A 17,803-nucleotide genomic window follows, 5' to 3' on the forward strand; every position below is an offset into this window, starting at 1 on the left:
CGCTTAGTACAGTGCTCTGCACACAATAAGTGCTCAATAAATACGATTGATTGATTGATTGTATCAACCCCAGTGCTTAGAACAATGCTTGGCACATAGTAAGCGCTTAACAAATACCATTATTATTATTATTATTATTATTATTATTATTATTATTATTATTATTATTCAGTCAGACACAGTCCCTATCTCTCATAGGCCTCACATTCTAAGTAGGAGGGAGAGCAGGTGTTGATAGCTCTACTTCTCAACTGGAGCACATCCAAGCACCATGGTCCAGTGGAAAGAGCATAGGATTGGGAGTCAGAGGATTTGGGTTCTAATCCTGACTCTGTTGCTTGTCTGCCTTGTGGCTTTGGGCAAGTCACTTCACTTCTCTGTGCCTCAGATACCTCATCTGTAAAATAAGGATTGAGACTGTAATTCCTTAAGTGGGAGAGGTACTGTGTCCACCCAAACTATTTTGTATCTTTTCCAGCACTTAGTAGAGTGCTTGGCATATAGTAAGGCACTTAAAAATAACATTTACAAAAATAAAAAGCGCTCTGTTCTGTTCTCCAGTTCAGAAGGTTGTCTAGGAGAGAGTACCTTGGGTTGCATAGGTCCTAATGATTAAATGATTGAGGTTAAATCCTCAGTGAAGTAAATCATTTTTAAAGATTTGGAAGTGACCCTCATGTTGATTGAAAGAACTATGCATTCCTTTCCCGGGGGTCTTTAAGGATGTAGATGTGGTTTGTCAAACTCTGAGCTTGGGCACGTGACCAACATTTTTTTTTTATGGTATTTGTTAAGTGCTTACTATGTACCAGGCACTTTACTAAGTGCTGAGGTAGATATAAGCTAATCAGGTTAAACACAACACAGTCCCTGTTCCACATAGGACTCATAATCTTAACTCCCATTTTACAGATGAGGTAACTGAGCTACAGAGAAAAGAAGTGACTTGTTCAAGGTCATACAGCAGACATGTGGCAGAGCTGAGATTATAACCCTGGTCCTTCTGACTCCTAGGCCCGGCCTCTATTCTCTAGGCCACTCTGCTTTTAAGGAATTTCATTTCTAGAAAGTACTTAGTTTTTTTCAGACCTAGGATTTTCCTGGTCCGCCTACAGTGAGAGTTTAATAAATACAACTGATTGATTGATTAGTTTGAAAGTGGGTGTGTTTCTGATCCCTCCAAAGATCAAATTGCCATGGGTGTCCACCTTTCGAAGACGTTTGATTCGTTGGTACAGGAAAGAATCTATGAATACTTCAGATAATGTAAATGAGAGAGGATGGCATGAAAGAATCTTGATGGCTTCTAGGCTATTTTCTTAGGAATGTAGCAAAGAGAAAATTGCAAAAGCTGTCAAATAATTAGATGCATTATTAAACTCACCAAGCCAAACCTGCCCTCTAGTGCCAGAGGAAAACCTTATCAATTTAAAATACAACAAGGTTAACTAAATAATTCAGTTGTCTGCAGATTTTAATGGCTATATTATGTAATTGTAATAATTTATTCTTATAGTGGGGTTCACATGATGCCCCCAAACACTTGTTCTTAAATAATAAATACAAAGAGACTCCAGAAAAATATTTCCAGCTTATCTTTAGCAAATGAAAAGGTGCTTGGAAATTCAAATCTCTGGACTGTGCTCAATCAATCAATCAATCAGTGGTATTTATTAAGCACTGAGTTGGAGCTGAGCACTGTACTAAGCACTTGGGAGGGTACAACAGAGTTGGTAAACCTGTTCCCTATCTGCTCCTCCTGTAGACTGCAAGTTCCTTGTTGGGAGGGACTGGACTACCAACTCTATTGTGCTCTCCCAAGTGTTTCACTGAGTGTTCAATAAATTCCACTGATTGAAAATTAGCCCTTTGTAATAATAATAATAATAATGATGGCATTTTATTAAGTGCTTACTAGGTGCAAAGCACTGTTCTAAGTGCTGGGGAGGTTATAAGGTGATCAGTTTGTCACACAGGGGGCTCACAGTCTTAATCCTCATTTTACAGATGAGGTAACTGAGGCCCAGAGAAGTTAAGTGACTTGCCCAAAGTCACACAGCTGACAATTGGTGGAGCCGGGATTTGAACCCATGACCTCTGACTCCAAAGCCCGTGCTCCTTCCACTGAGCCACGCTGCTTCATCCATCCTTTGTCCTGGTTCTCCGTTGCCCTCCCTGATGCCATATACATTCACACACAAAAACACAGTAAAAGTATTTGCCATCTGCTGGTGTATATCTTTATGACTTTCAGGCTTTTTTTTTTCTTTCTTGAATCTACAGTAAACTACAAAATTCCAGTTTACTCTCAAAATAATGTTGGCTAATGCAGTAATCCAGTGGGGTAAACTAACCTTGGCCTTGTTGATCAGGAAACAGGTTCTGCATTGCTCTGTCACCCTTGAAACCTCACAGGGAACAGATTTTAGAGGCTTTGGAGAGAGACCATCTCCACGTTATATGTAGTTGAGGTATTTTCAGTAAATGTAATTTAAATACCGTCACTACAACAAGGGGAGTTTGCTCCTACATTGCCCAGATTTTGGGGTGACGTTCTTGCATTTATTGTGCTGGAGAGTGGGGGTTGTTGTAGAAAGAACTGTTGTTGTTGAAGGAACACTCAAACGTGATGCTGTGAAAGACTGGCCTGAAACTTAGCCTGATTGTACAGTAGTTGCAATTCTACACCCCGTCCTGGAATCTAGGGCAGGTCTGTTCATCTTGTCTTATCCTGAATACAACCATGCAAATTAATCAGTTCTCATTTTTATAAATGTCACTCATGTTCCTTCTTGTTCTTAAGACAATTTTCAAAAGCAATTAATTTCATTTAGTGCTTGTCTCTCATGCTCCTTGAGGGCAGGGATAATGATACTAATAAAATCGCCCCGTCTTCCAAGTGCTTAATACAGCACAATGCCAACAGTAGGTCCTCAATAAAAGCTATTGTTTAATTTCAGGACATAAATTTTGCATTAACGAGTGTACATCTGGGATTCAGTAAGATCTATTGAGAATATCAGGTTACTGGAATGTCCATCCCTGTTCTCTGAAACTAAAGTAAAACCAGCCAAAGGAAGTAAAAGGGCATAAAATAAGTAGAGTCTGTGTTTCCTGTCTATCATAAGGGGAGTTTACGGGAATTGCACAGTAAGAGAAACTGGATGTGTGATGGTTGCCAGCAAAAAATTGTTTTTCTCTCTCTCTCTTCTCTCTTTCTTTCTCACTCTCCCTCTCTCTGTCCTCCAGGAAGACCAAGAGCTGGGAGACTGAAGCATTGTAAATGTGGATAGGTGCATTTGCAGGTGTATCCAAAGGCACCTCCAACACACCCCAGGCCATTGGAAGTGCTGAGTGTGTGTGGACTATACTAGGCCCCCCCAGGCTCTGTGTGTCCCCTTCCAGTCTCCCCAGAGGGTGTGGCCCCGGCTTCCCCATCTACCTCACAAACCTGCATCGGTGACCGCCGGGGTGAGGGAAGCACTTTAGAATGGTTGCGTGGTTTCAATTAGTTAGGGCAGTTGCCCTCCCGCATCCCTCTTTGCAGACAGGTCAGAGCTGGAGCACGTGTCCACTGGTACTCACATTCAGAGTCCTGTCTCTCCCCACTTCAGTCTATACTTCACACTGCTTCCTGAATCATCTCTGTGCAGAAACACTCTGGGTATGTTACTCCCCTCCTCAAAAATCTCCATTGGCTGCCTGTCAACCTACGCATCAAGCAAAAACTCCTCACTCTCGGCTTCAAGGCTGTCCATTACCTTGCCCCCTCCTACCTCACTTCTCTTCTCTCCTTCTCCAGCCCAGCCTGCACCCTCCACTCCTCTGCCTCTAACCTCCTCACTGTATCTCGTTCTCACCTGTCCTGCCATCGACTCCCGGCCCACGTCCTCCCCCTGGCCTGGAATGCCCTCCCTCCGCACATCCGCCAAGCTAGCTCTCTTCCTCCCTTCATAGTCCTACTGAGAGCTCACCTCCTCCAAGAGGCCTTCCCAGACTGAGCTCCCTTTTTCCTCTCCTCCTCCACATCCCCACCGCCCTACCTCCTTCCCCTCCCCACAGCACCTGTATATATGTTTGTACAGATTTATTACTCTATTTACTTTACTTGTACATATTTACTATTCTATTTATTTTGCTAATGATGTGCATTTAGCTTTAATTCCATTTGTTCTGACGACTTGACACCTGTCCACATTTTGTTTTGTTGTCTGTCTCACCCTTCTAGACTGTGAGCCCGCTGTTGGGTAGGGACCGTCTCTATATGTTGCCGACTTGTACTTCCCAAGCACTTAGTACAGTGCTCTGCACACAGTAAGTGCTCAGTAAATACGATTGAATGAATGACTGTAGACTGGTGGCACCAAAGACTCACTGCTCCTTCATGAGTCTTTGCTCCTACATGAACTGCAGGGCGGGGGCTTGCCCTTATCCCATGCCCTTGGAGACCACTATAGATCAGTCAATTGTATTTATTGAGCGCTTACTGGGTGGAGAGCACTAGACTAAATGCTTGGGAGAGTACAATACAACAATAAACAGATATATTCCCTGCCCACAAGGAACTTACACGCGGGTGGCACAGGGCTGCTCTGACTCTGGCCTCCCCTTTGAGTACTCGTGGTGGGCGAGGGGCCCACCACAAATGCCGCGGCTTGCCGATGGAAGTGGCAGGTGGGCAGTGCTCATGATGGGCAGCTTGCCGTCTGGAAAGGAGCCGTGTTGCCCTCCACGAGGCTGGTGGGGAGCAGTGCGACAGTGGCTTCAGCTTGTCCTGCTGACCAAAGACGATGATGGAAGCCCCGGTGTCCCCCTGGGTCTGGAGCGGCTGCATCCTTTTGACAGAGGGCCAAGAGCGAAGCTGAGCCTCTCCCTGGGGCAAAGGGGCGGAGCGGGCCACCTATTTTTTGCCCCCAAATTTCTGAAGGTGAAACTAATGGGTGCCTCCCTCCCGAGCCCGTGGGGTCAATGGCTCCTGCAGAGTGGCGCTTGAGGGCTACCGCTGTTGTCAAAGAGGGACAAATCTTGCTCCTGTGCCCAAAGTTCCCAACACCAGCGTTGGATGAATGATGGCAACTTAAGTTTTCAGTCCTTTTCCTTGACTAATTTGGCATGAGAAGTTTTACACCAGCAGTAAGTTAAATGTCTGAGGGATAACTGACCTGTGCCTTATGCCGGATTCTCTTTATTAATAATGATGATGATGATGGCATTTGTTAAGCGCTTACTATGTGCAGAGCACTGTTCTAAGCGCTGGGATAATAATGGTATTTGTTAAGTGCTTACTGTGTGTGCCAGGCACTGTATTAAGCACTGGGGTGGATACAAGCAAATCGGGTTGGACACAGCCCCTGACCCACATGGGGATCCCAGTCTCAATCCCCAATTTACAGATGAGGTAAGTAAGGCACAGAGAAGTGAAGTGACTTGCCCGAGGTCACACAGCAGACAAGTGGCGAAGCCAGGATTAGAACCCATGACCTTCTAACTTCCAGGCCTGTGCGCTATCCTCTGTGCCATGCTGAATTTTCATCTTAATACAGAGGCACTTTTTGCCAGTCCTTTCAGGACATAGATAAAATATACCTTATCTGTGAATTTCTGAAGAATAAAAACCACTCATAAGTGGGAGGGTTTGGGTTATGACTCGATTTACCTTGTTGTGGGCAAGGATTGTGTCTACCAACTCTGTTGTACTCTCCCAAGCGCTTAGTAGAGTGCTCCGCACACAGCCAGCACTCCGTAACTATGATTGATTACCAAGGGATAAATTATTTGTTTATGTTTCTAATGTGTGAAGGAGCCACTTTACCCTTTGAAGACAAAACGAGGATCGCATTTTAATATTTCTCAGCACAGTTGAACGGTCAAACTATCTGCCTGATAGTGTGTTTGTTTTGTTCTAATGTATATTTCAGGCCCTGCTTGATACACAGAATCTTCTGAGGGCACAGATCACAAATTTTACCTTCAACCTAGGATTTTCAGGGAAATTTTACCATACAGGTAAGAAATGAAATGCTAAATGGTTTTCATTTTCATCGTTAGTATTTCTCTGCAGCCAGAGTCAGAGAACAAATTTTGATCGTGTGGTTTGTTGTTAACTGAAATGATGGGATAGGATGGTAGAGAAGGAAACTTCCTTCATGAGAATAACAGGATCATAGTATTTTCCATACAGCCTGCATGGGGATGGTACAACGCGATTCTGTCCTTGACTCAGCTTGTGGTAGTGAACATCTTTTCCCTTTTTAATAGGCTTTAATTTTCATTTATTTATTAAGAAAATAGAAAATAGTCTTCTGTCTCTATCTACGCTCTCTAGATTGACTTTCTTTCAACTTTAATAACAGAAAGAAGGCGAGACACGAAATCCTCAGGCATTTACCCAGGATCCTGAGGAGTTCAATATGGAGTAAATACATTCACCTTTCACACTTAGCTGCCTCTGGCATCAGTAGAAATTACACAAACATATGAAGATCAGACACGAACTCTTCCTTTTCACTGTGGGTGGTCCTCCAGGGGCAATTCATGTAGATTCCCATCTGCTTCTGTGGATTTTGGCCAACACTAGCATTCCTGTACATGACCTAAGTGAGCTCCACTTTATAATGCGGTTTAAATGTATCGTCAAACATTTTTTCATTTTTCATGACTAATTGGTGAATTTCGTGACTGGAAACCTGGTCAGTAATAGTTTTTTTTCTCCCCCAAGCACACTTTTGACATGCTGACCCGGTACAAGAAGCAGCACGCTGAGAAGCAGCGTGGCTCAATGGAAAGAGCCCGGGCTTTGGAGTCAGAGGTCATGGGTTCAAATCCCGGCTCCTCCACTTGTCAGCTGAGTGACTTTGGGCAAGTCACTTAACTTCTCTGGGCCTCAGTTCCCTCATCTGTAAAATGGGGATGAAGACTGTGAGCCCCCCGTGGGACAATCTGATCACCTTGTATCTCCCCCAGCGCTTAGAACAGTGCTTTGCACATAGTAAGTGCTTAATAAATGCCATTATTATTATTATTAGCAGTAGTATTAGTATTATTACAAGGGAAGAGTTCTTCTTCTGGTGTCCTCCAGGTCCTCGGGGGGACTTGGAGACGATGCCATCTTGTTTATTTTCACAAAGGTCTTTGTGGACATTTCTGTCCCGTCTAGCGGCCTGGGAATCCCCCAGTGCCTTAAGAACTTCCTAATAGTAACTGTGGTATGTTGTTAAGTACAAGCGCTTAGTACAGTGCTCTGCACACAGTAAGCGCTCAATAAATACGATTGAATGAAGTGTTTTACTAGGTGCCAGGCACTGTACTAAGCACTGGGGTGGATACAAGAAAATCAGGTTGGACACAACCCCTGTCTCAAGTGGGGCTCACGGCCTCAATCCCCATTTTCCAGATGAGGTAACTGAGGCACAGAGAATAATAATAATAATGATAATGACATTTGTTAAGCGCTTACTATGTGCAAAGCACTGTTCTAAGCGCTGGGGGATACAAGGTGATCAGGTGGTCCCACCTGGGGCTCACAGTCTTCATCCCCATTTTACAGATGAGGTTACTGAGGCACAGAGAAGTTAAGTGGCTTGCCCAAGGTAACACAGCTGACAAGAGGCCGAGGGTGGGATTCAAACCCATGACCTCTGACTCCCAAGCCTGCGCTCTTTCCACTGAGCCGTGCTAAGTGAAGCTACTTATCCAAGGTCACACAGCAGACAAATCGCAGAGCCAGGATTAGAACCCATGACCTTCTGATTCCCAGACTCGTGCTTTATGCACTGTACTATGTTGCTTCTTAGAAGACCCAATCCTGTTTCATCACATTTCGAGCCGAAAAGTGAGTTGATCTCTTCCAACCACCCCCTGAAATGTTTCTAGGGAATTTCTAAGCCCCAGCAGGTGTGTGCACACAACTCCAGGGAAAACACCAGGATACGCAGCACCAGATAGCCGTCAGTTTGAAAATGAGTAAAACTCCTACTGTAGAAGCACAGTGGTTTAGCTTAGTGCTTACCAGCGGGTAGTGCTCCCGTCTAAAACGTGTGCTAGACATTTGCGTCACCTACTTTCCGTGGCCATAGAGATCGATCGTAGATTCAAAGTTTCGTACCTGTGCACACAAGTGCGAATTTAACTTGCAGAGTATTAAATTCAAACATTGAAAATGAAGGGTTTTGTAAAGTCAGCAAGCCTTTATCATTTATCTTAGATTATCATGAAACCTCTCAAACCTCCCTGGATGAGTAAAATCATATAATGAGCAGGTTGATCAGCATTTCCCAAATCGTTCCGATTGGAAACAATGGCCAAGCTGGCCTCAATTTTAGACGGGACATGTAGATTTGGAACAAGCCTTTGGGCAACCGGGATTGGCGTTAAATCTGAAGCTGGGGGGGAAAAAAGTCATTTCTAATGTAGGAATTTACTCAGTCACACCTATCCTCAGCATGTGTGTGCATGTGTGTATGTACATTGTACTTCTCAAGTGTTTAGTACAGTGCTCTGCACACAGTAAGCACTCAATAAATACAATTGAATGAATGAATGAATGAATATGGATGTTTTCATGTAGAAAAGGGTGTGTTTGTGTATGTGTGTATGCAAATATACATCTGTAGTCTACTCAATTATATATTCCATTATTCATTTTGATTAGTCAAATATGTTTCGTGTCTGCTGCTTCCTTTCTGTCTCAAGTCCCAACCCATAAGCAAGCTCTAGAATTACGTGTTTATACCTTCCCTCAGCACTTGCGTATATATAATTGAACTCATTTATTTATTGGATTTTCTCTTTTTGTAAATATTTTATGTATATGTTTATATCTGCTTTCCCCATTAGAGCATAAGGTCCTTGTGGATAGGAAAATTGTCTCATGCTTCAGGTTGAATTTACCTAAATGCTTAATACAGTACATTAGACTTCTTCTTCTAGACTGTGAGCCCACTGTTGGGTAAGGACCGTCTCTATATGTTGCCAACTTGTACTTCCCAAGCGCTTAGTACAGTGCTCTGCACACAGTAAGCGCTCAATAAATAGGATTGAATGAATGAATGAATGCACTGCATCCAGTCAGTGAATGTTTCTACTACTTTCTAGTACTTATTTAACTGTAAGTATTTGTAAATGCCGTCTCTCAGGGTCACACCTGGAGAGTTTCCAGTACTCTACCAGTCTCGACTATGTGGGGGAGAGTCAGGCAGAGAAACAGCGTGGCTATGAGAAGCATGCTGCTTGCATGCTTGGGAGCCGGAGGTCATGGGTTCTAATCCCGACTCCGCGCTTGTCAGCTGTGTGACTTTGGTCAAGCCACAACTTCTCTGTGCCTCAGTTCCCTCATCTGTAAAATGAGGATTAAGACTGTGAGTCCCCCGTGGGACAACCTGACAACCTTGTATCTATCCCAGTGCTTAAAACAGTGCTCGACACATAATAAGCGCTTAAAAAAATACCATTATTATTTAGAGAAGCAGCGTGACTTAGTGGAAAGAGAATGGGCTTGGGAATCAGAGGACGTGGGTTCTAATCCCGGCTCTGCCACTTATCAGCTGTGTGACTTTGGACAAGTCACTTAACTTCTCTGTGCCTCAGTTCCCTCATCTGTGAAATGGGGATCAAGGCTGTGAGCCTCAAGTGGGACAACCTAATAACCTTGTATCTATCCCAGCTCTTAGAACAGTGCTTGGCACAGAGTAAGTGCTTAACAAATACCAACATTATTATTATTATTATTATTACCCATTCCATTCCTAGCTTGGGCAGTGGCTAGCAAGTGGAAGGCAATCTGCTACAAGTCAAAATTCACCCATGCTGGGCAGCAGCGGCGTGGGAGAGAGTCAAGGGCGGAGACTCAGTTTACTGCACAGAAGGCGACAACAGTAAACCGCTTCCATATTTTCACCAAGAAAACTCTATGAATACACTAATAATAATGACTACATTTATTCAGCACTTACTATGTGCAAAGCACTGTTCTAAGCGCTGGGGAGGTTACAATGTGATCAGGTTGTCCCACGGGGGGAGGCTCACAGTCTTAATCCCCATTTTACAGATGAGGGAACTGAGGCACAGAGAAGTTAAGTGACTTGCCCAAAGTCACACAGCTGACAACTTGCGGAGACGGGATTTGAACCCTGATCCCTGACTCCAAAGCCCGTGCTCTTTCCACTGAGCCACGCTGCTTCTCCCAACTACCAGAACGATTGCAGGAGGAGGTGGGGCGTTCTGGGAGAGACGAGTCCATGCTGTCGCTATGGGTCGGTTATGACTCGACAGCATAAGACAACAACGATTTGTAAATGCAGAAAGGTGTGAATGACGCCCAAAACGGAACAGGGTACAAAAATACTGCAGGAAAAACAAAACCGGCATATGTAACAACTCTTCTTGGGATCCCCAAGAGCCCAGAAAAGTATTCCAGTATGTATTTCAGGAAACACTTATTTACTTGAAATATTTATTCCAGTAATTACAATGGATTGATGAATTCCAACAATTCAGGAATAGTGATGTGACTGAAATGATTCAGAAAGTTCAACTCCTAAACCGCAGTTTGAGTTTCAGCTCTTCTACCTTCCTCACTCTCTGGGAGGAAGCAAACATGATGTGAAGTGGCCAAGAGGCAGGTGAAACAGAAGGAATAATGAGAAGCCGAGGACGTGGCTAATCCAAAAACCGAATCATCCACTCCCAATTAGCCTCTAGGCACCTAGGCTTCTATACCTGCCTGCAGGCTAATAAGCAATAGACATTCACCTTTAAATAAATATCAAGTAGGGTAGAAGAGAGCACTGAGATTAGATTTGAAAAATCAGATAAGGCATGAGAATATAAAGTAAAAGGAATGAGACAGTTTTCTCTATGAAGCAATTAGAGATAAAGCATTGAGAGTATAGTTTCCACGGTAGAGATTTCTGTGTATTCAGATTTATAGACACTTTCACGCAAGAATTTTATCCAGGACCAGGGATTGTGGACTGCTTTTCTGAAGGAGCTCTAACAGACCCTTGAAATAAATCTGGATGGCCATTATAGGAAGAAAGAAATGTTGTCAAATGTGGTCAGCAAAAGTCAGTTTCCATTTTCCTATAGGAACAGTGATCTTTCGGGGCGATTGATTCCTCAACTAAGGCTGGACTCTTTATTTCGATCACAATTATCCAACCAATTATCAAGGAGTCATATAGATTGCGAGCCCGTTGTTGGGTGGGGAATTGTTGCTGAATTGTACTTTCCAAGCACTTAGTACAGTGCTCTGCACATAGCAAGTGCTCAATAAATATGATTGAATTAATGAATAAATAGCAGCGTGGCTCAGTGGAAAAAGCACGGGCTTGGGAGTCAGAGGTCATGGGTTCAAATCCCGGCTCTGCCATTTGTCAGCTGTGTGACTTTGGGCAAGTCATTTAACTTCTCTGTGCCTCAGTTACCTCATCTGTAAAATAGGAATTAAGACTGTGAGCCCCCCGTGGGACAACCTGATCACCTTGTAACCTCCCCAGTGCTTAGAACAGTGCTTTGCACATAGTAAGCACTTAATAAATGCCATTATTATTATTATTATATAGACATTTATATTATAAGGACCAGTCTTTTGACGTCACATAAAAACAATTAAAAATACAGCATAGAAAAAAGTGGTCAGCAGTTCCTGTTGATTGCAACTGCTGAAAACTGTCCATCATCCCAAGGTTTATCTACTCCTTTAAGGCAATAATAATAATAATAATAAAAATCGTGGTATTTGCTTAGTGCTTCCTATGTGCCAGGCACTGTACTAAGAACTGGGTGGTTACAAGCAAATCGGGGTGGACACAGTCGTTGTCTCACATGGGGTTCACAGTCTTAATCCCCATTTTACAGATGAGGTAACCGAGGCCCAGAGAAGTAAAGTGACTTGCCCAGGGTCACACAGCAAACAAGTCCTTCCAACTCCCAGGTCCCTACTCAATCCAAAAGGCCACACTGGTTCTCAAAGCAAGCAGACCATATGGCAGGTACGGGGTGACCTTGGGCAAGTCACTTCACTCCTCTTGCCTCGGTTTCCTTAACTGTAAAATGGGGATACCTGTTCTCCCTCCTACTTAGACAGGGAGCCCCTTGCGGGACAGGAGCTGCGTCTGACTTAATTAACTTGTACCTCCCCCAGCTCTTAGAACAGTGTTTGGAACATAGTAAGCACTTAACAAATACCATAAAAAAAGGGTATTGCCACCCCCAAACCACACTCTCCCACCTCTTCCCATCCTGGCTCCGAGGGTTTTTGGCCCCTGAGGGTGGATGGAAGTTGCAGATTGCGGAGGGGGATCCTAAGGAAGGCACAAAGGAAGGTGGGGCTGGCTAATATGATCCTTACTTTGTATGCCTGGTATCATAAAGACCGACTCACTGTTGAATATTTTAAATGGAGTGTAAATTCAGAAACGTTGGAAGCACTCTTCACTGTGACACGGGCAGTTGTAAATTGAGGGCCTTCTGTTCATACTTTGACCAAAAAAAAAAAAAAGGAAATCAAAGTGCTTCATTAATAATAGTATCAGTTTTTCTATAACAGGGGCTTGTGTTTCTGAAAGTCCTTTTGTTGCGTACACACAAAATTATTTCTTCCAACTCCACATCATGCCATGTTCAGAAACGTATAGGAAAGGACACCCTCTAATTCCATAAGAGTAGTGTATCCAAAACATTTAGTGAAAACGTGAGTTGTGGAACAACGGGCTGTATGACTTTAAATTCTATATAATTCATATTTCCTGAGTCAAAAATCATGGTGAGCAGGGAAGGAAATCCCCCCTTTTCAAATCCTTTATCTGTAGTAAATATTTCTGTCTCCTGATCAGTTATACAATTTGACTCTTTTCAGGCACTGTTAATTGACTTTACCCGTCTCCTGATGGAAAAAAAATCAGTGAAAGAGGAGTTGTTGAAAAGATCTAAGAAGCAGCTGAATGTGATGGTAGAACCATCTGTCCCCTGTCCTTAGACCAGAGGGACCAATTAAAACCACTCACTTCATATCTGCCAACTTCTTCTTCCACTGCCTTTTTCAAACAAAACGAGCACTCACCAGAACAGTGACAAAAGTTAGAGACTGTAGATTTAGGAGTTGTGGTTGAATTTCACCTAGGGCTGGATGAATTTGCAGCTATAAATATATTTGTAGATAGCTTAGACTGTGATCCCCTTGCGGGACGGGGACTGTGTCCAACCTAATTGACTTGTATCGACCCTAATAGCTTCGAATCAGTTAATTGTATTTATTGAGTGCTCACTGTGCAGAGCACTGTACTAAGCACTTGGGCGAGTACAATATAACAATAAACAGATGCATTCCCTGCCCACAACGAGCTTACAGTCTAGAGGGAGATTTCAGGAAGGGCCAGTCTTAACCAGGGTGCTTGCAATAAGAATCCTACAAAGCCTAGCAGTTACTTAGGCCTTTTCAGATCTCCATGATTTGTAATTCACTAACTCCTCCTTGACCCAAGGCCGGCATTTTCCAGGGCAAGGATCCAGCATGTTGCCTTAGTTCCTTTAAAAAGCCGAGACACCCTCAAGAACTCAGGCAGCAGCAGAAGCAAGGACACCTGAATAAGCAGGTTGGAAGGAAGTGTTCTCTGAGCACGGTCTTTTTGTCTTTCAAAATATCACTTCGGAGAATACGATTTAACGCAGTCTACATTTAAATCAACTCCCTGCTAAATAAGGGACCCAACATCAGCCAGTAGGTGTGAGGAGGGAAAGGAGAAACTTTGCTAAGCTCTCCTTGAATGTCTGTTATATTGCAATTTTGAACTACCCCAAGCAGTCAGTACAGTGCTCTGTACTCAGTAAGCTCTCAATTGACTGAATGCCCTTCCTTTCTTCTCTCTGAGGTGGGGGTAGAAGGGAAATGGAGAAGGAGGGTCAAGACAAAGAGGAGGTTGAGGGATGATGATGATGATGATGGCATTTGTTAAGTGCTTACTATGTGAAAAGCACTGTTCTAAGCGCTGGGGGGGGTACAAGGTGATCAGGTGGTCCCGCATGGGGCTCACAGTCATCACCCACATTTTACAGATGAGGGAACTGAGGCTCTGCGAAGTTAAGTGACTTGCCCAAGGTCACACAGCAGACATGTGGCGGAGTAGGGATTCGAACCCATGACCTCTGATTCCAAAGCCCATGCTCTATCCACTGAGCCATGCTGCTTCTCTGGGGTAGGGATGGGATGGGGTAGGGGAATGAGAAAAGGGAAATATTAATAACAGTGTCCTTTGCTTATCCTCTCCCCTGCCTCCTTGCTTCCTGCAAAGTTCAACGTTATCTCTACAGACTGTGCCTCAACCGGCAGACAGTGACTACTGGGTTTCTTTATTCAGACTCTGGTAGCTGCTATTGATTACAACCATAAACCATGTTAGACCCAGATCACAGGTGGAGATTTGGAGAATCCAAGGCAGGGTTCAGAGAGCTGGAGAGGAAAATCCCCAGCTTTATAGCAAGCATCTCTAGGGCCTGCCGAGAGCTGAGTCTTCAGTCTCACTCTAACTTGTCTTACTGTACATTTATGTGTGGGCATCCTCATCCCCCTCATCCCCCTCCCCCTCATCCCCCTCTTCTCCCCCTCATCCCCCTCTCCATCCCCCCCATCTTACCTCCTTCCCTTCCCCACAGCACCTGTATATATGCATATATGTTTGTACATATTAGTTACTCTATTTTACTTATACATATCTATTCTATTTATTTTATTTTGTTAGTATGTTTGGTTTTGTTCTCCGTCTCCCCCTTTTAGACTGTGAGCCCTCTGTTGGGTAGGGACTGTCTCTATATGTTACCAACTTGTACTTCCCAAGCGCTTAGTACAGTTCTCTGCACACAGTAAGCGCTCAATAAATACGATTGATGATGATGATGATCCTTCGGGTTCAGAGAGAATGAATGACGAGCCTGGGACGATTTGTAATACTGCCTCTTGCTTTCATCAGTCCAGAAGTCAATGCTCTAAAAAAGCCACCCCATTCCTGATTGCGTGCACGTGACTGAAGCAGCATTGCCTAGTGGAAAGAGTGCAGGAATGGGAGTCAGAGGACCTGGATTCTAATCCTGGCTCCTCCGCTTGCCTGCTGTGTGACCTTGGACAAGTCATGTAATTCTCTGGGCTTCAGTTTCCTCATATGTAAAATGGGGATTCAGTACCTGCTGTCCCTCCCACTTATGCACTTGGATCTGTGACTTCTGGACGTCTGATTATCATCCCACCCTCAACCCCTCAGCACTTGTGTACATACGTTTGAATTACATATTATAAATCACTTATTCATATCAATGTCCATCTCCCCCTCTAGGCTGTTACCCCGTTATGGGCAAGGAACTTGTCTGCCAATTCTGTTGTACTTTCCCAAGTGCTTAGTACAGTGCTCTGCACACAATAAGTGCTCAATAAATACCGTTGATTAGACTCTGAGGCCTATGGGGGACAGAGACTCTATCCAACCAGATCATCTTGTACTACTACTACTATTATCTTGTATCTATTCCAGTGCTTAGTACAGTGTCTGGCACATAGTAAACACTTAACAAACCATAATAATAATAATAATTAGCATTATTATTCCGTGATCTCCCAGGAGTTTGCAACACCTGACCCTGGGCTCAGGGCATCTGTACAGTGTTTCTTCTGCGCTCTTTGCAGTTCCATGAAAGCTTGATGGAAACCACTTCTCGATGAAGTGGCTTGTGTTCACCTTTCAGAACGTGCAGATTCGTCTGACAGTGAGTCATCCTCATCCTCCCTTTTCCAGTCCCACCCTCCACCCAGATATTGATGATAATAATACTAATAGTAATAGTAATAATAATAATTGCAGCATTTAAGTGCCTGCAATGTGTCAAGCACTGTATTAAGTCCTGGAATACCTTCAAGATAATCAGGTTGGACACAGTCCCTGGCCCACATAATACTCACAATCTTAATCTCCATTATACAGATGAGGTAAATGAGGCACAGAGAAGTTAAGTGACTTGAACAAGGTCACACAGCAGTCAGGTGGCGGGACCAGGATTAGAACCCAGGTCCTTCTGAGTCCCCGGCCCATTCTCTATCCACTAGGCAACACAGCATCCCATTTCTCTCTTCCCTCCTCCAACCCCTACCTGGCTTCTTCCAGAGGGCATCCCAGCTTCCTCTTTCCAACCTTTTTAAATTTTTTTTAATGCTTTTGTTTTTAACTTAGCGGTTACTGGTGACCTTTTCGTCTTCCCCTTCCGCAGACCGTAGCTCCCCCTATCCATCCTAGCCAAGGTTAGAGAGAGGATAGGCAGGGACATCAAATAAGTTAAAAATGAAATCATTTGTTAAAATTGAAAGCAAAGTCAGAGTTGGTTATGGGTGCTGGATTTTCTCAGTGACAGTGGAGAGTGAGGAGATGCTGCCCAGATCAGAAAGGGTGATGAATTGGGACAGGAAAGCCATACAATGGGAACGCTAAGATCAGAAAAATAGAATGATGGGGTAGAGAGGGATTACCGTGACAAGAAGTATATCTGTGTGATGTGGGAGATCTCTTTGATGATTTCCGACATCATCATTGTGACCTTGCCTAGTCCCTTACTTTTTGCTTTGTTGACACTGATGAAGCAGCTTTGGTGGTCAGTTTGCTGTTGTGCAAAGCTTTGGCAGAAGTTCTTTGCCCTTTAAGATTCACAGTATGTGCCTTGGGGAAAAGAACAGTTCACTTGATCAGGTCCAAAGCAATGTGGCTTAGTGGACATTGGACAGTGCCTGGCACATAGTACGCATTTAACAAATGCCATAAGAGACAGAGCATGTGCCTGGGAATCAGAAGGTCATGGGTTCTAACCCTTGCTCCACCACATGTCTGCTGTGTGACCTCAGGCAAGTCACTTCACTTCTCTGGGAAAGTCATTTCACTCCTCTGGGCCTCAGTCACCTCATCTGGAAAATGGGGATTAAGAGAGTGACCCCGATGTGGGACAGGGACTTTGTCCAGCCTGATTTCCTTGCATCTACCCCAGTGCTTAGAACAGTGCTTGGCACATAGTAAGTGCTTAATAATAATAGTAATGGCATTTGTTAAGCGCTTACTATGTGCAAAGCACTGTTCTAAGCACTGGGGGGATACAAGGTGATCAGGTTGTCCCACGTGGGGCTCACAGTCTTAATTCCCATTTTACAGATGAGGGAACTGAGGCTCAGAGAAGTTAAGTGACTTGCCCAGTGTCACACAGCAGACATGTGGCAGAGGTGGGATTTGAACCCATGACCTCTGACTCCAAAGCCCGTGCTCTTTCCACTGAGCCACGCTGCTTCTGCTTAACAAGTACCATAATAATAATAATAAATCCCCCTGCCCTGATGGACTTCCTCCCCTAGACTGTAAACTCCTCGAGGTCAGGGATCATGTCTATGCTTAGTGGACACGTAGTACAGTGCTTAGTACAGTGCAGCGCACACAGTAAGAGCTCAATAAATACCTCTGATTAATTGATTGGAGGGTACTAATGCAAGTAGTCTAATTCCTAAATCTGGTTTTATTTTCAGCCTGATCATCTTTGGTTGTGTAACAGTGTGAATGACTTGGTCAGTGCAAAATCACCAAATGTGGGTGGGGTATTTTGTGGAATAATGGGTCCACAGCCCATCTGGTAGGCAGGTCCGTTATTAGGCTCACCTCTGGGTAGCCTTTTAAATCACTTTAACCTCTCTCAGCCTCAGTTCCTAACCGCTGAGGGCGAATTGACTTCAAGGTTTGGAGAAGGTGCCACCTTTCCGCCTTCTGGTCCCCAGGACTACTGTTTCAAGAAC

The 17,803-nt window shown here is 44.0% G+C and overlaps 1 protein-coding gene across 1 annotated transcript in view; it reads left to right on the forward strand.

Annotated features, from left to right (window-relative positions):
• The window catches only part of LOC119935683 (bifunctional heparan sulfate N-deacetylase/N-sulfotransferase 3), a 141,684-nt gene that overhangs the window by 52,330 nt on the left and 71,551 nt on the right, over positions 1-17,803 (forward strand). The window contains exon 3 of the mRNA XM_038755115.1: positions 5,919-6,006. Within this exon, the coding sequence (XP_038611043.1) occupies positions 5,919-6,006 (88 nt within the window). The remainder of the gene's footprint in view (positions 1-5,918; positions 6,007-17,803) is intronic.

This window comes from Tachyglossus aculeatus, chromosome 12, assembly GCF_015852505.1.
Source record: "Tachyglossus aculeatus isolate mTacAcu1 chromosome 12, mTacAcu1.pri, whole genome shotgun sequence".
Lineage (NCBI taxonomy): Eukaryota > Metazoa > Chordata > Mammalia > Monotremata > Tachyglossidae > Tachyglossus > Tachyglossus aculeatus.